General features: G+C 40.2%; 1 protein-coding gene across 1 annotated transcript in view; it reads left to right on the plus strand.

Annotated features, from left to right (window-relative positions):
* cftr (CF transmembrane conductance regulator) overlaps positions 1-21251 on the plus strand; it is a 150171-nt gene that overhangs the window by 67952 nt on the left and 60968 nt on the right. The window contains exons 8-11 of the mRNA XM_073059522.1: positions 2469-2715; positions 4809-4901; positions 6664-6846; positions 13214-13405. Of these exons, the coding sequence (XP_072915623.1) occupies positions 2469-2715; positions 4809-4901; positions 6664-6846; positions 13214-13405 (715 nt within the window). The remainder of the gene's footprint in view (positions 1-2468; positions 2716-4808; positions 4902-6663; positions 6847-13213; positions 13406-21251) is intronic.

Consider the following 21251-nt stretch of genomic DNA (forward strand, 5'->3'; position numbering starts at 1 on the left):
CATGGCTCTGTAAAGGTTCATCAACATTTCCTGCCATAATGTCTAATATTCAACTACCCTCCCTAATATTTGCTGTATCTGCATGGAAACATTTCGTGTTTCATGCACTAAGACTACTAAATTTCTTTATACAACAGATTTTGTATGCTCAATCATGTAAATAATAATGTTTTTCTATTCTTCCTACCAGAGTGAACCACCTCACATTTTCTCCACAGTATACTCCTGTCAAACTTATCATTTACCCAGCCCTGTTCTTTTGCAGATTCCTGGTGTCCCCTTCACAACTTGCTAACCCACTTCTCTTAGTACCTCATTATCAGCAAATTTAGCAACAGAACCCCAGCTCCCTTCACTGAAGTCATAAATCTAATTTAGTGATAATTGTGGCCCCAGCACCAATCTCTGCAGTCCCATCTCGTACTAATTGCCAATCAGAAAATGGTTCATTTACCTCTACTTTCTTTTTTGTTAGTTAGCCACTCCCAATATATTTCCCCAACCTCAAGACGTAAAACTTAAATTGTTATATACTTCTTTGTTTAATGTAAGTTATCATGAGTTAACATACATATATAATTCAGTGCTTGTAATGTAACTTTTACTTTGTGTTCATTCTAATCTGACAGGGTGGAACTAAAGCTGACCAGAAAAGTTGCCTACTGCAGATACTTCAGCAGTTCAGCTTTCTTTTTCTCCGGCTTTTTTGTTGTGTTTCTGTCTGTGGTGCCCTATGCTTTCACACATACCATAAAACTGCGTAGGATATTCACCACCATATCGGTGAATTCCCAAGCGCTTGAGAAAATGACTGCAGAAAATGCTGCAACTATTCAGCAAGTCAGGCAGGATCAGTGAAGAGTTAATGCTTCATCTCAATGACTCTTTCATAAGTGGCTAGTGTTTCCCTTTTATCTCCAACACTTTTCCACTGTCTACAACATTCAGAGAAATTGAAATGACCATCAACATCTCCATCTCTCTCTCCCTTTCTCCTGTCTTCCTCACTCCTCTCTCTCTATCTCTCTCTCCATCTCTCTATATCTCTCTCCATCTTTCTCCCTTGCTACACGTCCTTCCTGTATTTCTGAGTATTTCCTACCATTTCTCTTTTTTTATGATTTCAGACTTCTAGAAACTGTAGTATTTGTTTTTGCCACACAACCTTCCAATCTATCCCTTATCATCCAGATATGAAAATACATAGCTTCCCTTCATTATAGCTGAACAAAACTTTTGGAACCTTGGTTAGCAACTCTACCTAAAAAGCCTCAGAACACAGACTGAAGTTGTTCCTCTCTGCTACTTTCTGAGAGTTAATTAGGGAATAGCAATAAACAGCCTATAAGTGAATCCTTCATCCTCTCCAAATGCAATGAAACCTTTACCACCCTCACCGATAGTGAGACCCTTCATATAATTACTGAAGACAAAGATGAATCAATCACAACCGTGATCACTCCGAAGTGTCATGTAAGGCAGAGTTTGCTAAGAGCATAAAAAAATGCCTTCTGCCTATTTAGTTTACTCCGATATGATGTCAAAGAATAGCCAAGGGCCTTGAATACAACAGAGATCATGGGACAATATGCCAGTTGCATTACTAAAGAACTGTGTACCTGAGCTAGACATGTCTCTAGCCAAGATGCTTCACTACAATTATAACTTTGGCAAACACCCATCAATCTTGAAAACTGGCCTAGGTATGTACTGGTCAAATCCAGTCTAACTTATTACATCCCAATTATCATCAGAACTCTCTGGTAGCACCTGCTCACCTATGACCTGATTCCCAATGTCTATTTAGACTTTACCCATGACTATTACACTCATTGGAGCCATGGCTCTGTAAAGGTTCATCAACATTTCCTGCCATAATGTCTAATATTCAACTACCCTCCCTAATATTTGCTGTATCTGCATGGAAACATTTCGTGTTTCATGCACTAAGACTACTAAATTTCTTTATACAACAGATTTTGTATGCTCAATCATGTAAATAATAATGTTTTTCTATTCTTCCTACCAGAGTGAACCACCTCACATTTTCTCCACAGTATACTCCTGTCAAACTTATCATTTACCCAGCCCTGTTCTTTTGCAGATTCCTGGTGTCCCCTTCACAACTTGCTAACCCACTTCTCTTAGTACCTCATTATCAGCAAATTTAGCAACAGAACCCCAGCTCCCTTCACTGAAGTCATAAATCTAATTTAGTGATAATTGTGGCCCCAGCACCAATCTCTGCAGTCCCATCTCGTACTAATTGCCAATCAGAAAATGGTTCATTTACCTCTACTTTCTTTTTTGTTAGTTAGCCACTCCCAATATATTTCCCCAACCTCAAGACGTAAAACTTAAATTGTTATATACTTCTTTGTTTAATGTAAGTTATCATGAGTTAACATACATATATAATTCAGTGCTTGTAATGTAACTTTTACTTTGTGTTCATTCTAATCTGACAGGGTGGAACTAAAGCTGACCAGAAAAGTTGCCTACTGCAGATACTTCAGCAGTTCAGCTTTCTTTTTCTCCGGCTTTTTTGTTGTGTTTCTGTCTGTGGTGCCCTATGCTTTCACACATACCATAAAACTGCGTAGGATATTCACCACCATATCGTACAACATCGTCCTTCGAATGACAGTTACCAGGCAGTTTCCAACTTCAATACAAATATGGTATGATTCTTTGGGAACTATACGTAAAATACAGGTACGTTAGTGGAATAATGTAGTGGATGGGACATAAAAGTCCTAATTCTTCAAATTAAACATACATTTTATATCATATATTCTTCATACTAATAGATATTCAGCACTCCTTCTTGGCTGTGTATCTTACTGAGACAAAATTAAAATGTCCAGCAATTTATCGATTGTTTATTTGATAACATGAGCATTTTGTTACCATAAGATCATAAGATATAGGAGCAGAGCAAGGCCATTTGGCCCACTGAGTCTGCTCCACCATTTCATCATAGCTGATCCACTTTTCCTTCTCAGTCCCAATCTCCTGTCTTCTCCCCGAATCCCTTCATGCTCTGACTAATCAAGAATCTATCACCCTCTGCCTTAAATACACCCAATGACTTGGCCTCTACAGCTGTCTGTGGTAACAAATCTACAGATTCTCTAAACTCTGGCTAATGAAATGCCTCCTCATCTCTGTTCTAAAAGGATACCGCTCTAATCTGAGGCTGTGTCCTCTGGTCTTAGACTCACCCACCAAAGGAAACATTCTCCTCACATCCACTCTAATGGGGCCTTTCAACATTCAATGGGTTTCAATGAGGTCACCCCTCATTTTTCTGAATTCCAGTGAGTAGACACACAGAGCCATCAAACACTTTTCATATGACAAGCCTTTCAATCCTGGAATCCTTTTCGTGAGCCTTCTTTGAACTTATTCTGTACAAGCAAGAAGAGTCAAAAGAAGTGCTTTATCAGGGTACAAGTAACTTTGGTCAAAGCTACTCTACTAATTATAGTTATAATAATCACCCAGACTAGTGGGAAGGACTGTTATAAGAAAATATTTCGATTACGGTGTTTCTCAAACGAGATTAAATTCATTCAGTTAGTCACTATATTCAGAATGGGGCAGCAGGGCCTGGAATCTGGAACAATAAACCATTTGCTGGAAGAACTCATCTGATTGAACAGCATCTGCGGGGTAGGGTGTGGGGTTAGGAAGAGAAGAATTCCAAAATTCCTGTTTAAAACTGTGCATCAGGACAATATCTTTCTCCCGCAGAGTCTACTCAACTCGCTGAGTTCCTCCAGCAGATTGTTTGATAGTCAATGTATCCATCTGTATTCTCTCGCAGAAGAGACGTATGTTAACTATTGAACTAGGTATATCAAACTGTTAATTGAAATAAATTAAATGGAGAGAAAACATTTTCTATTATAGCACAAATTGTTTTGGTTTGCAAATCTTTTAAGATTATGCTTACTGTAAGATATATCTTAAATCCAGGTCATAAAATAAGCCAAGAAGTGCTTAGCACACACCGAACCGACCAATGTCCTGATGTTTGTAATGTGCATAGAGCAAAGTAATTTTTATACCATATTGCAGATATGATGTATGCAACCTCTTGGAAGAAAGATCTTAAAACTGCAACTCTGCATCAGTGATAAAAGAGACTTAGAAATGAACGCAACTCTTCTTTCTGAGAATTCAAATGAATATCTTGATGAATTTAATCTCTTAGCAGCATACAGTAATTCATATACCTTCCTAAAACAGAATGTCCTCAAACAAAAACAACTTAATAACATACGTGTTCCTCGTATGCGAACACGAGGAAATCTGCAGTTGGTTACCTGAGTCCTGAATGAAACCAGTCTTTTAAAATTAGATCACCAGTCGTTATCTTTATCTCCACTGAACTGAAAATTGATGACATTATTTCTGTGAAAGTTAATGCTGTGGAAGATCCTAAATGCTGTTTAATGATGTGAAAAATTAATGGAACTCATTTTGATACGTGCATGCTGATAGTTATACTAAGAATATAAATATAGTTTAAGTACTGTTTTCGAGTGAAACAGTTTGTAAATACAATTTCCTAAATGTCTCAGTAGAATTAATTTAGATGCCAATAATGAATGTTACTTTTAAATTGAAGTGCAAATTCTAAATTAATTGGGCTACCTTCAAGTTATGATTCTATATTCTCCATTGTTGGTTTGTGAAATACTGATTTTCTTACAAACTTTTGTAGATGGAATATGGTCATTGTCCTGTGTCCAACCTTCAGATATAAAAACCCAAGGGTTCAATAATATTTTGTCTTTCAGGACTTCCTACATAAAGATGAACATAAAACTGTGGAATACAACTTGACGACAAAGGAAGTTGAGGTGGAAAATGTCACGGCATCTTGGGATGAGGTGAGAATTAAGTTTTCCAAAGCGTTGAGAAGCTTTCAATTCTCGATGAAGATTTGCAAGTGTATAAATTCCGAGGCAAACCATCCTCTAAATGATATACAGTTAAGGATCTTCTTCGGAATATCCAAGGTGATAATCTATTCGCTGCCACATCCTATATTGTAAATGCAATAAATAAGTGCTCATTATTCTTTTTACAGTGTATATTTATAAATAAAGTACATAATTACATACAAATAACATATTACATCAGGCATATGGAACATTGAAAAAGATTGCTAACTAGAACGTGACTACACCCGTATATAAAATACTGGTCAGTTCCAATTCTAATTCAGACCAGAGACCTGAGTCTTTATCCTCTAAGCTGAAAGTTTTTTCCAGTTAATTATGAACATTTGTCCATGGAATCTTTATTTTCTATGTCATGAATATATTTAAAATAACAATTAGAACTTTGTTAAGCACATCTGCCTTTACACCAACCAATTCCCCACAAGGGAATAACATTTTCAGTATTTCTGATTTAAAAGTATTGAACACATTAAAGTGAATGGTGTTCTCACATCCCCCCTCCCCCCAACAAATACACAGGCTGAATCAAACATTCTTCTACAAATCCTCTACTAATAAAACTTTAGTTGTTCCTTTTCAAATCTTTTTATTATTATTATTATTATTATTATCCAAAATTAACAAGAGTACATGGAAGTGAGTAACACTTACAATGTCTCAAGGGGAAAAAAAACATCGTTTTAAAGATTGAAAAATTTGGTGACACTAAAAAAGAAAAGAAAAAAAAACCCTACTAAAGCAAAGTGAGAAAAAAACCCCGTTAGGTGTTGAACCCTGGAGCTATGCGTCATACAAAATGCTTCTAAAGATAAACCTCAAACCGCCAGCAAGAAAACAAAAATGTACCAAAATTTACAGTTAGATTGTGGAGGAAATCTGTCAATTAACTCAAATGATAGTAACGAGCAAATGAACCCCACCTTTTCTCAAAATCAAACATAGGTTCAAAGGTTCGACTTCTAATTTTCTCCAAACTAAGGCATAACATCACTTGAGAGAACCATCGTGACAGAGTGGGAGCCGACGTATCCTTCCACTTCAACAGAATGGCCCTCCTAGCTATCAATGTAACAAACACAATAACATGTTGGTCAGACAAAGAAATACTGCAGATATTTTGAGGAATTATTCCAAGAAGCACAGCTAATTTGTTAGGTTGTAAATTAATTTTAAGTGCTTTAGAAATTGTAGAAAAAACTGACTTCCAGAACTGTTCCGGTATAGAACAAGACCAAAACATATGTGTCAGTGTAGCTGTCGCAGTTGTTCCATATTCTCCTCAGTTTCCACCAGATTCTATAAATCACCTACTCACTGAAGGCAACTAACCTTGCATCTTTGGGTTATGTGAGGAAGCCGGCATATCCATTGGAAACCTGAGCACCTGCAGGGGGAACTCCACACTGACAACACTGGAGGTCAGCTTTGAACTGAGGGTCAGGGGATTATGAGGCAGCAGCTCTGCTGACTGTTCCACTGTGCCAGCCCACACTGCAACACTGTGGTATTTTTGATCTGGCATGTCAGGGAACTGGGGAAAATAGTCACAATTCGTCAAGTGGACTTGAATGGAGAAATAATGCTTTAGATTAAAGTTAGGGTGTTTGGTTATGCACTGCAATACTTAAGTACAAAAAAACTAAAGGTCACGAGCATTATCAAATGTAATGTTTTTGTAAATAAACAGGGAATTGGAGAGTTATTTGAAAGAGTTAAACGGAATGATTCTGAGAATAAGATGGGAAATGGCGATGAAGGACTGTTTTTCAGCAACTTCTCTCTGCATGTTACTCCCGTGTTGAAAAATATCAGCTTTAAATTAGAGAAGGGAGAACTGCTGGCTGTGGCTGGGTCCACGGGATCTGGCAAGGTAAGAGTTTATGTGTTTGATAGCTTGTTCACAGTGGTTCCATGCCCGTTCTGAAGGCAATCGTCAATCCACAGGATAAGCTTTACAGTACTGACTGTTAAATACACTTGCTGAGATTTAGAGATTTGCAGAGAATAAGTCTATATATGCATGCAACAGTAATTTTATATCTGTCGATATTTTTGTAATGATACATTATGGGGATTATCCCTTTAAGTCAGCTCTGGTATGACTATAATACTGACTATACCATTCCAATCCATGGCAAAGCACTTGAGGTAGAAAATGACCAAGGGAAAATGGCCCCTGTAGATAAATTGTACATATGATCATGGGTTCAGTGGAGAAATAATAGTTGTTTGGTTGTTCTTAACATGTGTGAAAACTTTGGCTGCCTGTTATACACATATTCAACAGTTCCATTAACTTTGCTTTAGTTCCAATTACTTTAATTGGACTACACAGACTACACAGTGATGAAATGCTTTGAGAGGTTGGTCATGACCAGACTGAACTCCTGCCTCAGCAAGGACCTGGACCCATTGCAATTTGCCTGTCGCCACAATAGGTCAATGGCAGATGCATTCTCAATGGCTCTCCACACAGCCTTAGACACCTGGACAATACAAACACCCACGTCAGGATGCTGTTCATCGACTATAGCTCAGCATTTAATACCATCATTCTCACAATCCTGATTGAGAAGTTGCAGAACCTGGGCCTCTGTACCTCCCTCTGCAATTGGATCCTCGACTTCCTAACCGGAAGACCACAATCTGTGCGGATTGGTGAAAACATATCCTCCTCACTGACGATCAACACTTGTGCACCTCAGGGGTGTGTGCTTAGCCTACTGCTCTACTATATATATACCCATGTTTACTTCGCTAAGCATAGCTCAAATACCATCTATAAACTTGCTGACGATATAACCATTGTTGGTAGAATCTCAGGTGGTGAAGAGAGGCCGTACAGGAGTGAGATATGCCAACTAGTGGAATGGTGCTGCAGCAACAACCTGGCATTCAACGTCAGTAAGGCGAAAGAGCTGATTGTGGACTTCAGGAGGGGTAAGATGAAGGAACACATACCAATCCTCATAGAGGGATCAGAAGTGGAGAGAGTGAGCAGCTTCAAGTTCCAAGGTGTCAAGATCTCTGAGGATCTAACCTGGTCCCAACATATCGATATAGTTATAAAGAAGGCAAGACGGCGGCTATACTTTATTAGGAGTTTGAAGAGATTTAGTTAGATGTACCATGGAGAGAGCATTCTGACAGGCTGCCTTACTGTTTGGTATGGGGGGGGGGCGGGAAAGGGGTGGCTACTGCACAGGACCGAAAGAAGCTGCAAAGGGTTGTAAATCTAGTCAGCTCCATCTTGGGCACTAGCCCTCAAAGTACCCAGGACATCTTCAAGGAGCGGTGTCTCAGAAAGGCAGCGTCCATTATTAAGGACCTCCAGCACCCAGGGCATGCCCTTTTCTCACTGTTACCATCAGGTAGGAGATACAGAAGCCTGAAGGCACACACTCAGTGATTCAGGAACAGCTTCTTCCCCTCTGCCATCCAATTCCTAAATGGACATTGAACCCTTGGACACTACCTCACTTTTTAAAAATATATAGTATTTCTGTTTTTGCACAATTTTTAATCTTTTCAATATATGTACACTGTATAAAGTATACGGAATGAGATTTATTTATTTATTATTATTACTATTGTTATTTTATTTTTTTCTTCTATATAATGTATTGCATTGAACTGCTGCTACTAAGTTAACAAATCTCACGTCACATGCCGGTGATAATAGACCTGATTCTGATTCTGTTTGGGACCCACTGATAGCATTAACAACCAACAAATAATTTTGACCCTCAGGATGCCAGCCCTACAGCAATAAAGCAAGTAAATATTAAAATAGCTGCAACACACACAAATGCCGGAGGAACTCAACAGATCTCAGAAGAAGTCTTCAGTGTCCTGTCTTAACGACCAACAGTGTCAATGTCCCGTTGCACTCACATCCATCATCATGAAATGTTTCGAGAGGCTCGTCATGAGGCACATCAAGACCCTGCTGCCCCCCTCACTGGACCCCCTGTAGTTTGCGTACCGTCCCAACCACTCAACAGATGACGCCATTGCCATTACCCTCCACCTGGCCCTATCCCACCTGGACAAAAAAGACACATACATTCGAATGCTGTTCATAGACTTCAGTTCAGCATTCAACACAATCATCCCTCAGAAACTGATTGGAAAGCTGAGCCTACTGGGTCTGAGCACCTCCCTCTGCAACTGGATCCTAGACTTCCTGACTGAGAGACCTCAGTCAGTCCGGATCTGGAGCAGCATCTCCAACACCATCACACTGAGCACGGGGGCTCTCCAGGGCTGTGTTCTCAGTCCATCGCTGTTCACTCTGCTGACCTATGACTGTGCTGCAACACACAGCTCAAACCATATCATCAAGTTCGCTGATGACATGACCATGGTGGGTCTCATCAGCAGGAACGATGAGTCAGCATACAGAGAGGAGGTGCAGTAGCTAACGGACTGGTGCAGAGCCAACAACCTGTCTCTGAATGTGAACAGAACAAAAGAGATGTTTGTTGACTTCAGGAGGGCACAGAGCAACCACTCTCTGCTGAACATCGATGGCTCCTCAGTAGAGATCGTTAAGAGCATCAAATTTTTTGGTGTTCACCTAGCAGAGAATCTCACCTGGTCCCTCAACACCAGCTCCATAGCAAAGAAAGCCCAGCAGCGTCTTTACTTTCTACGAAGGCCGAGGAAAGTCCATCTCCCACCCCCCCCCATCCTCATCACATTCTACAGGGGTTGTATTGAGAGCATCCTGAGCAGCTGCATCACTGCCTGGTTCAGAAATTGCACCATCTCGGATTGCAAGACCCTGCAGCGGATAGTGAGGTCAGCTGAGAAGATCATCGGGGTCTCTCTTCCCGCCTTTACGGACATTTACACTACACGCTGCATCCACAAAGCAAACAGCATTATGAAGGATCCCATGCACCCCTCATACAACTCTTCTCCCTCCTGCCATCTGGGAAAAGGCACCGAAGCATTCGGGCTCTCACGACCAGACTATGTAACAGTTTCTTCCCCCAAGCTATCAGACTTCTCGAAACCCAGAGTCTGGACTGACACCAATTTACTGCCCTCTACTGTGCTTATTGTCTTGTTTATTACTTATTGTATTGCCTGCACTGTTTTGTGCACTTCATGCAGTCCTGATTAGGTCTGTAGTCTAGTGTCTTTTTTTTTCTGTGTTTTTTCTGTGTTTTCACATAGTTCAGTGTAGTTTTTGTACTGTTTCATGTAACACCATGGTCCTGAAAAACGTTGTCTTGTTTTTACTGTGTACTGTACCAGCAGTTATGGTCGAAATGACAATAAAAAGTGACTTGACTTGACTTGACTTGAGATCAGGCAGCAATTATGGAGGAAAGGTTTTGGGCTGATACCCCTCATCAGCACTCAAATAACTGCAGCATGTTTTTAAAAATATTTAAAACAGATTTTTTTTGTTATTCTGTCTTCTGAAAAATGAAGTCATTCAATAAACTGTGAATAAGGAAATTGATTAGATTGAGAACTTGCAATTCAAAGTGTGTTTAACCAATGCAAGTTCAACCTTGAATCACTCTGTTATGGAACTGACAGCTACACCAAGAACTAAGGCCAAAAGAAAGTAACTTTGATAATTCTGCAGCAAAGCAGGTATGGTTTGGTGGGGGGAGGGAGACACATAGTAGTGGATACAGCCCAGTCCATCACAGGCAAAGTCCTCCCCACCATTCAGCATATCTACATCCGTGAAACGCTGTAGCAGGAAAGCAGCACCTATCATCATGGACCTGCACCACCCAGGACATGCTCTCTTCTCACTGCTGCCATCAGTAAGAAGGTACAGGAGCCTCAGGACTCACACCACCAGCTTCAAAAACTTTGCTCCATCATTGAAATGTTCCCACAAACTGTGGAGTCACTTTCAAGGACTTCATCTCATGTTCTCAGCAGTTTTTACTTATTTATTTATTATTATTATTATTATTTCTATCTTTCTATTTGTATTTGCCCAATTAGTTGTCTTTTGCACACTGGTTGAAGACCCAAGTTGGTGTGGTCTTTCATTGATTCTGTTGTGGTTATTACTCTATGGATTTATTAAGTATGACCACAAGAAAATGAATCTCAGGGTTGTATATGGTGATATATATGTCCTTTGATAATGAATTTACTTTTGAATTTTGTGCCAAAGGATATAGGAGCAGAATTAAGCCATTCGGCTCATCAAGTCTATTCTGCCATTTGATCCCCCTAATTTATTTTCCTTCTCAAGCTGATTCTCCTGCCTTCTATAAGATGGCGGTGTACTTGGACACAGCAATCTCTACTGGGCCAACCAAAGGTCATTTTAAAAGTCTTTTTTACGATCACAAGATCCTGCTGAACATTAAGAACTTCAAGTACTAAAGATCTACCCTATCAGTGAGTTGCGCATTGGCGGAGGAGCTGGACTTGGTGTGCACCATCTTGCTACCAGCTACAGGGAGGCGTCGGAGTCAGTGTGTGAAGGTGGTGTGTGCCTTCTAACAGCGAGTGATTGCCTTAGCCGCTTCTCTTGTATTCGCAACACCATGTTGGACATTGGTAATGTAAAATGCTGCAAATTCAGTTCACTGGTTTATTGGCAAGACTGACAGCAAGGGGAGCTGTGGGGTTTCAGTTGCAGTGAGGATTAGGCCTCATGCATGGCATCACCAGTTTGCAGCCACCCAGGAGTGAAGTGGTGGAGTCGGTGTGGTGCAGCGTCCATCGTGCTGCTCTCCAGTGCGTGCTCGGTGGAAGATAAGTTGAATTGTGTTTGGTTGCAATCTGCTGTGGGCTTGGTCTTGCCGACACATTCATGGATTCGCTTTGGCTATATATTATAATTTTTTGTGTCAATGTATGTTTACTGATATTTTATATGTGTTATACATGCCTTGTGCTGTGTATGATTGTTGGTACTATGTTTTGCAATCTTGGCCCCAGAGGAACACTGTTTCATTTGGCTGTATTGGAAATTCCAAAATCTGAAAACCTCCAACATCCAGAAATGTTTTGAGTGCTAACATGACGTCACAAATGGAAAATTCCACAGGGTGCTGGGAAGGTTCCCAGGCGATACTTAGTTCTCTGCATACCTCAGACAGTTCTGAGAAGTGATCTCACATATGATATGAAAAATAGAAAATCAATGCATGAAGTGAAAAATGAAGATCTTGATCGTCTATTGAAAGAGCGGTTTTGTCAATGCCAGAGTGGACATGTTCCACTTAACAGTATGCTGTTCATGAAACAAGCAAAGATCTGTCTAGGGCTTCAAAGGGTACGGGGAGAAGACGGGAGTGGGCATGACTGGAAGAATTGGATCAGCCATTGATTGAATGGCAGAGCAGACTCGATGGGCCGAATGGCCTACTTCTGCTCCTGTATCTTATGGTTTTATGGAAAATTGAAAGTGAATGTGAATATTCAGCAAGCTGGATGCAGAAATTTAAGAAAAGCCACAGCATTAAACTTTTTAAAGATTTTTGGTGATAAGATGTTTGCTGATCATAAAGCAGCAGAGAAATTCATTGATGAGTTTGCCAAGATCATCACTGACAGAGATCTAACACGCTGAACAGCTGCATCAGTATATATGTGTGATTAGCAAGTGTGAGACTGATTACCAGTACACATAAATTCAGAGTCAGGAATGATGGTGATACCAAACAGCCACTGACTGTCCACCAGGACAGTCGAGGTAGTGTTAGCTTACCTTTCTGATAGTTCAATGTACGCATTATTGTTTCATGCACAAAATTATTAAATATATAAAACTACCTTCAGGGTATGTATAAGCTGTAGATGTAATGCAAATGGATTCCATATTTAACTTGGGTCCCATTGCCGAGATATCTCATTATATAGATCCAAATATTCCAAAATCCGAAAATATCGGAATTCTGGGACACTTCGGGCCCCAAGCATTTTGGACAAGGGGACACTTAACCTGTAATGATATGTTATTGTCTTGATGAATGGTCCTGGCTCGAAATGTCTCCATAGATGCTGTCCAATCTGCTGAGTTCCTCCTGCATTTTGTGTGTGTGTCACAGTTATACAAAAGGTTTCTTTAGTAAAGTTCATTTACTTATAATGATGATTTGATTGCTGTAAATGTGATAGGCACAGGAACTTTGGAACTACAGTATACTGTTGGCACATGTGATGAATGAACTTGGATATGGCAAACAATGGGATTTCATGCAAGAGCTTATGGTCAGTTGCTGTCTCCATCTTGTCTTATTTAGAGCTCACTTTTGATGATGATAATGGGAGAACTGGAGCCGTCGAAAGGCAAAATTAAACACAGTGGGAGGATTTCCTTCTCACCACAGGTGCCCTGGATAATGCCTGGAACTATTATGGAAAACATCATATTTGGACTTTCATTTGATGAATACCGATATACCAGTGTTGTCAGTGCATGCCAATTGGAAGAGGTAAGTTTGTTGTTTAATAGCAATCGGTAATATATGATGGCATTGATGATTTTACTTCAATAAGATAATAAAGTCAAAATAATAAATCAGTTTTTACGAATATCATCAGGCAACAAGTAAATAATTGACAGATCATTCTCATTCAGAATTTGACCAGAAACAGAATTAAAGTTCTACACGAGGAAATCTGCAGATGCTGGAAATTCAAGCAATACACACAAAATGCTGGTGGAACACAGCAGGCCAGGCAGCATCTATAGGGAGAAGCACTGTCAATGTTTCGGGCCGAGACCCTTGGTCAGGACTAGGTCTCGGCCTGAAACGTTAACAGTGCTTCTCCCTATAGATGCTGCCTGGCCTGCTGTGTTCCACCAGCATTTTATGAAAGTTCTACATTGAATTGCAGCACAAGGATCAGAAGGGGTCACTTTGATTATTTGAAATGACAATTATCTGTTGCTCCAGAACTACTTTTGTATTCCTCAGTTGGTTATTACTGCACCATACCTCTCAGTTTTTATCAATCTCAAGCATATCAATTGATTTTTTTTTCCCACAGGCTTTATAATAAATTAGCTTGCAATTTAAAATATTATCCTGTTCCAATTCTCTCTAAACATGGATGGTAGTATCTATGCCCTGGGCAACTTTAACTGAAAAAGGAATGAGCAAAATCAAATACTTAGAAAAAAGAGGAAACCAACCTTCAATGTTTTTTGCACTCAGATCTATGGAGCAGTGTCATATGAGGTCACCATAATGTGAAGTTTTGAATGCTGATAGATCAAAAAAACGATAACTAAGAAAAGACACGCTTGCGGCTTGTGGATTGCACGTGTTTTTAGAGGACTTTGCAGTTCATGTAATATGTGTTTCTGGTGACTCCATTTTTTTTTCTCTCGCTATTTTGTGCAATTTTGATCAACTAGCTCTGTGGCCTGCAGTCAATGAATGACACAGTTCTAAACTGAATTGAACTGAACTAAACTGAACATTCCAGGACTGTGCAGTTTGATGGTTAATATTCTGTGTGTTATTGGCTCATTTATTGCTGTTTGCGAGATTTGATCTTTTGTTTGGGTGTCTGATGTTTGCTTTGTTGCTGTCTGCAGAAAGATGAATCTCGTGGTTGTGTACTACATACATTGACAATAAATGTACTTTGAATCTTTGGACAGCTTTGTTTGCGCAGAACCCCCTTCACCGTCAAGGGAAAGCCAATAAGCTTCGGTGATAATATATCATGAGATAGCCTGATATATTATGAGGGTTTAAAATAATATGGCAAGGGGTTGGGAACCAGAGTGTGGGAACTCAGGAGAGGATGGATTGTAAAAAAGCAAAGATAGTGTGCAGTGAGACCATCAGGAAAGACAGGCAGTTGAGAGGACAAAATTGCAGCCAGCAGGGTGAGTATCAGTGCATGAGGCATGAAGAATCAAAAAGGAAAGCTGATATAATACTCAAAGTGTTATACCTCAATGCAAGGTGTATAAGAAATAAGGTGAACAATCTGGTTGCACTTTATAGATTGTTGGATATGATGTGGCCATCACTGAATCATGGCTGAAGGATGGTTGTAGTTGGGAGCTGAATGTCCAAGGTTACACATTGTATTAGAGGGATAGGAAGGTGGGCAGAGAGGGTGACATGGCTCTGATGGTAAAGAATGACATCAAATCATTAGAAAGACGTGACATAGGATAATAAGTTGTTGAATCCTTGTGAGTTGAGTTAAGAAACTGCAAGAGTAAAAATACCCTGATGGTAGTTATACACAGGCCTCCAAACAGTAGCTGGGATGTGGACTACAGATTACAATGGGAAATAAAAACGGCATGTCAAAAGGGCAATGTTATGATAGTCATGGGAGATTTTAACATGCAGGTAGATTAGGAAAATCAGGTTGGTAATGTATCTCAAGAGAGTGAATTTGTTGAATGCCTACAAAATGGCCTTTTAGAGCCGTTTGTAGTTGAGCCTACTAAGGGAACAGCTATACTGGTTTGGGTGTTAAGTGATGAACCGGAAGTGATCAGGGAGTTTAAGGTAAAGGAACCCTCAGGAGACAATGATCACAATATGATTGAGCTCAACTTGAAATGTGATAGGGCGAAAGTAAAGTTTGACGTAGCAGTATTTCAATGGAGTAAAGGAAATTATAGTGGTATGAGAGAGGACTTGGTCAAAGTAAATTGGAAGGAGCTCCTGGCAGGGATGACAATGGGTTGAGTTTCTAGTAAAAAAAAATGAGGAAGGTGCAGGATAGATGTATTCCAAAACAAAGAAATACTCAAATGGAAAAATCTTACAACCATGGCTGATAAGAGAAGGCAAAGCTAATATAAACTCAAAAGAGAGGGCATATAATAAAGCAAAAATTAGCAGGAAGGTAGGGATTGGGAAGCTTTCAAAAACTTACAGAAATCAATTAAAAGAATTAATAGGAGGCAAATGCTGAAATAAGAAAGCAAGCTAGCAAACAATATCAAGGCCGATAGTAAAAACTTTTTCAAGTATATAAAAAATAAAAGAGAGATAAGAGTGGATATTGGACCACAAGAAAATGAGGCCAGAGAAATAATAATGGGAGACAAGGAGACGGCAGATGAACTAAATGAGTATTTGTCATCAGTCTTCACTGTGGAAGACATTGCAGTGTGCCAGGTGTTGAAGGGTGTAAGGGAAGAGAAGTGACTGCAGTTATTATTACAAGGGAGAAGGTGCTCAAAAAGCTAAAAGACCCAAGTCACCTAGACCAGATGTACTGCACTCTAGGGTTCTGAAAGAGGTAGCTGTAGAGATTGTGGAGGCATTAGTAATGATTTTTGAAGAATCATTGGACTCTGGCATGCTTCTGGAGGACTGGGAAATTGAAAATGCCACTCCACTCCTTAAGAAAGGAGGAAGGCAGCAGAAAGGAATGAATAGACCAGTTAGCCTGACCTCAGTGGTTTGGAAGATGTTGAAGTTAATGTTAAGGATAAGGTTATGGAGTACTTGGTGACACCAGACAAGATAGGACAAAATCAGCATGGTTTCCTTAAGGTAAAATCGTGCCTGCCAAACCTGTTGGAATTCCTTGAGGATATTACAAGTAGGATACACAAAGAGGATGCAATGATGCAATGGATGTTGTATATTTGGATTTTCAGAAGGCCTTTGACAAAATGCCACACATGAAGCTGCTTACCAAATTTAGAGCCCATGGTATTACAGGAAAGTTATTGGCATGGTTAGAACATTGCCTGATTGGTAGGAGGCAGTGAATGAGAGTAAAAGGATCCTTTTTTGGTTGACTGCCTGTGACTAGTGGTGTTCCGCAGGGGTTGGTGTTGGGACTGCTTCTTTGTATGCTGTATATTGATGATTTAGATGATGGAATAAATGGATTTGTTGCCAAGTTTACAGATGATACAAAGATTGTGGAGGGGCAGGTGGTGTGGAGGAAACAGGTAGGCTGCAGAAGGACTTAGGCAAATTGGGAGAATAGGCAAGAGAGTGGCAAATGAAATAGGAAGTTGAAAAATGCACGTTCATGCACTTTGGTAGTAGAAATAGATGTGCGGACTATTTTCTAAACAGGGAGAAAATCCAAAAATCTGAGATGCAAAGGGACTTGGGAGTCACACCCTGAAGGTTAGCTTGCAGGTCGAGTTGGTGGTGAGGAAGGTAAATGCAATGTTAACATTCATTTCAAGAGGTCACTAACACAAGAGCAGGGATGTGATGCTGAGTCATTATCAGGCACTGGTGAGGCCTCACCTTGAGTATTGTAAACAGTTTTGGGCTACTTATCCAAGAAAAGATGTGCTGGCATTGGAGAGGGTTCAGAGGAGGTTCACAAGGATGATTCCGGGAATGAAAGGGTCATCATTTGAGGAATGTTTGATTGCTAGAATTTAGAAGGATGGAGGGGGACCTCATTGAAACCTTTTGAACGTTGAAAGGCCAAGACACAGTAGTTGTGAAAATGATGTTTCCCACAGTGGGGGAGTCTAGGACAAGAGCGCACAGCCTTGGGATAGAGGGATGTCCATTTAGAACAGATATACGGAGAAATTTCTTTAGCCAGAGGGTGGTGAATTTGTGGAATTTGTTACCACAGGCAGCTGTGGAGGCCAGGTCATTGGGTGTATTTAAGGTAGAGATTGGTAGGTTCTTGATTGGACACGCCATCAAATGTTACGGGGAGAAAGCCGGAGAGTGGGGCTGAGGGGGGAGAAAAGGATCAGCCATGATGAAATGACAGAGCATACTCGGAGGGCCAAATGGCCTAACTCTACTGCTATGTTTTATAGTCATAACATTACCCATCCCTAGGAACACTTAGACAAGTAAGATGGTAAAGAGATGAAAAGTCAGATTTACAGACATTACAGGAGTATAGTTCAGCAGCAGCCACACCTCGAGTTGCTCCGGTGTGTTGTGTGCTTCAGTGACCACTAAACCCATGCTGGAATAGTGTTTGAAGATGTCAAATTGCACTTAGCAACTCTAAATGCTATCTGACGGTGATTATTCAAGGTGAGCCAAGATCACGACCTTGCAACTGATACTGATTAAGTGGCAGACATTTATGAGTAAGATATAGTTGAAGCTAAGAGGTTGAAATCTTCATTATATAAATATATAATAAAAATGAGAATAATTCTTAAGGATTAAAGAGATTTGGGCTGATACCCTACAAGGAAATGTAACCATTTGCAGGGTCTTATTCATATCTTGTTATGTAAGCATGAAATGAGATTTCTTACAGATCAGAAATCGTACTGCACACAGATGTCACAATAATGTTGGGATTGTCCCAGTGATAGAGAATTTGACTGATCAAGATACTGTCAGGGCACCATTTTTCAAGATAACATCCTGCAAAGAAGGTTTTAGTCTTCACTTCCTTCACATTGTCTCATACTTCACCCTTCTGTCACCTTTGCCTCACCCTCACAAGAAAGAACTGAGATATTGAATGCAAAGTGAGAATGCCAGAACATTTGTCTATGTACTTAAAATCTTACTGGCAAGTGCTGTGATCCCCTTTTCAGTTCTTACATAAATTTATGACAATTAAAGTGGGAATATTTAAATTGCAGTGATTTCCTAAATGAGATGCGACTACTGAATCTTCCCCACTTTGTTGCCTTGGGTCTCAGATCTCAAACCACCCTACAATCCCACACCTCAGATCACCCTCCCCCACTCCCCACCCCATGTCACTTCCCTCTTCTCTCCAAATTCCCAAACTCCCATACCAACAGGAAAAACAAGGTTACTTTTATTTGCTTTCTGGTCATTCTATTCCACAGTGTTGAATAAAGGTTAGTACCTGGTCTGGTAATAACTTAAAAGACAAGTGCCATTTGCTTATATTACCCCTGCAAATGCAAGCACTCAGTAAAACTGTAAATTTCCATCTGCTTAAGCAATGCTGACCTGCGTCAGGCTGGGAATAATAAGCATATCATGATTGCAAGCACAATAAAAATAGAGTCAACTTAACTGATACTATTGTCCAAGGTCAATTATCCTGCAGAATGTAAAATGCTGAATAGATGGAATCACCAGATTTCTTTTCATGTTGCTCTTAAAATGGATAGAAGCTCCTTTCAAAGGAGGGGTACAACATAGGGATTATTTAATAAACCAGCCATTTAGGGCGTGGCGGGTATGCTGTTCCATTAATTCAAGATTCAGGTTTATTTATTGTGTTTATATTGAAACATACAGTGAAATGCATTGTTCCCTTTAACAACCAATGTACCTGACAATGTGTTGGGATCAGCCCACAAGTGTTGCCACACATTCCGGTGCCAAAATAACATGCCCACGATGCTCAGCAGAAAAACGCAGAACACAACAAGCAGCAATAAAACAGCAGTAGCCAAAACAAGCCCATTTCTCACCCACCCGCACGCACACACACACACACACACAGCTCCAATGTGTATTCAAGTCAGATTTCAATGTTTACAGAAGGAGGCAAGACTGAAGAGCCATAAAGCCATCAGATTGCCTCGAAGCAACCTTGAACTAAAGATTATTTGAAAGATTAACCTCCTGACAATTGCTATATTTAAAGGGACATTAAAACTGTGTTCATTTACCAATTTCTGTGACATCTTTAATGGTATCAACTTTGGAAATGTCAAGAAATGCTGCTCGACCGACAGCAAAGATCTATCTAATTGAGTATTGAAAAAATCTGGCTGTTTCTCTAATTGGGAATCAATGTTGGGAGGACTGGAGTGGTGTAGTCTGAGGTTGAAGAAACCTCCAGGAAATGAGCCAGCAGTGCTTATAATCCCGGCGCAACGTCAAAATCACGTAACATATCGGAGTGGATTTTGCTGATGGTTGCCTGTGGTTCTGTGAGAAACAACTAACGACTCACGTGACTCTGAGATTCATACAGTCAGGGGCTTGATCAAGCTGAGAAACGCTGAGCAGATTCATGCATTCACTCACCGTTAGTGAGGCTGGCTGGCGGCTGCTCTTGCTGTGCCTGCTGACTGCCCATCACTGCTGTTTCTGTGATCCTCTCCTACACACTGTTTTAGTTTATTTCTGACTCGCAAACACTTCTCAGTAACAGAGCCCTGTTATCATCTGAGGATTGCTTGAGTTCTCAATTAGATGACAGTTGAATACATTTTGATACTGTGTTTGCACAATGGAGATTTATGAACACACTTACTTGGAATCTCATTGGATGTCATGGTATCATGGAACTTAATCAAAATAGGACAAGTCTACGTAACAATATTTCTGGGGAAATTTTGAGGATAGTATTCCGGCAAAAATTAATGGACATCCATTAAATAATAAGTTAATCAAAAAAAGTTAGCGCAGAACTATTGTAAGGTAAATTCATTCTCCTAAACTTGATTGAGTGCATTGATGCAGTAATGGAAATGTTTGCAAAGATTGGAGCAGTTGAAAAACACGCCCTTTCAAAAGACTGTCGATAAAGGATTGCATAGAGTACTCATCAGCAGAAGTAAACCTGGGGAGATTATAGGAGGAATGGTTGCATGGAAACAAAATTGGCCTAAGGGCAGAAAATCAAGGGTAGAGCCAACCACTAGTTCTTCAGAATAGAAACAAGTTTACTGCGCTGTTTCAGAGAAGGTATTATTAGGTCCACAGCTTCTTTTGTTAAGACATATGAGGGGTAATTGATAAGTTTGTGGCCTAAGGTAGAAGGAGTCAAAATTAGGAAACCTAGCACATTTATTTTTCAACATAGTCCCCTCCTACATTTACACACTTAGTCCAGCGGTCGTGGAGCATACGGATCTTGGACGTCCAGAAAGTGTCCACAGCAGGGGTGATTGATAAGTTTGTGGCCTAAGGTAGAAGGAGATGAGTTATTAACTTCAACCTTTCTGCATAATCACTCAAAGAGTTGAACAGCATGTGCATGTAATGAGAGCTGTATAACTCATCTCCTTCTACCTTAGGCCACGAACTTATCAATCACCCCTGCTGTGGACACTGTCTGAAGGCCCATGATCCGTATGCTCCACGACCGCTGGACTAAGTGTGTAAATGTAGGAGGGGACTATGTTGAAAAATAAATGTGCTAGGTTTCCTAAAATTGACTCCTACCTTCGGCCACGAACTTAGGAACTCAGCAGGTCAGGAAGCATCCATAGAAATGAATAGATAATCAACGCTTCGGGCTGAGACCCTTCTTCAGGACTGAGAAGGAAGGGGAAGATGCCGGAATAAAAAGGTGAGGTGAGTGAAAGGAGACTTGTTGGAAGGTGATAGGTGAAACCAGATGGTGGGAAGTGGGAAAGGTCAAAGGCTGGAGAAGAAGGAATCTGATAGGAGAGGAGAAAAA

Source organism: Hemitrygon akajei, chromosome 10 (genome assembly GCF_048418815.1).
Source record: "Hemitrygon akajei chromosome 10, sHemAka1.3, whole genome shotgun sequence".
In the NCBI taxonomy this organism is placed as follows: Eukaryota; Metazoa; Chordata; class Chondrichthyes; order Myliobatiformes; family Dasyatidae; genus Hemitrygon; species Hemitrygon akajei.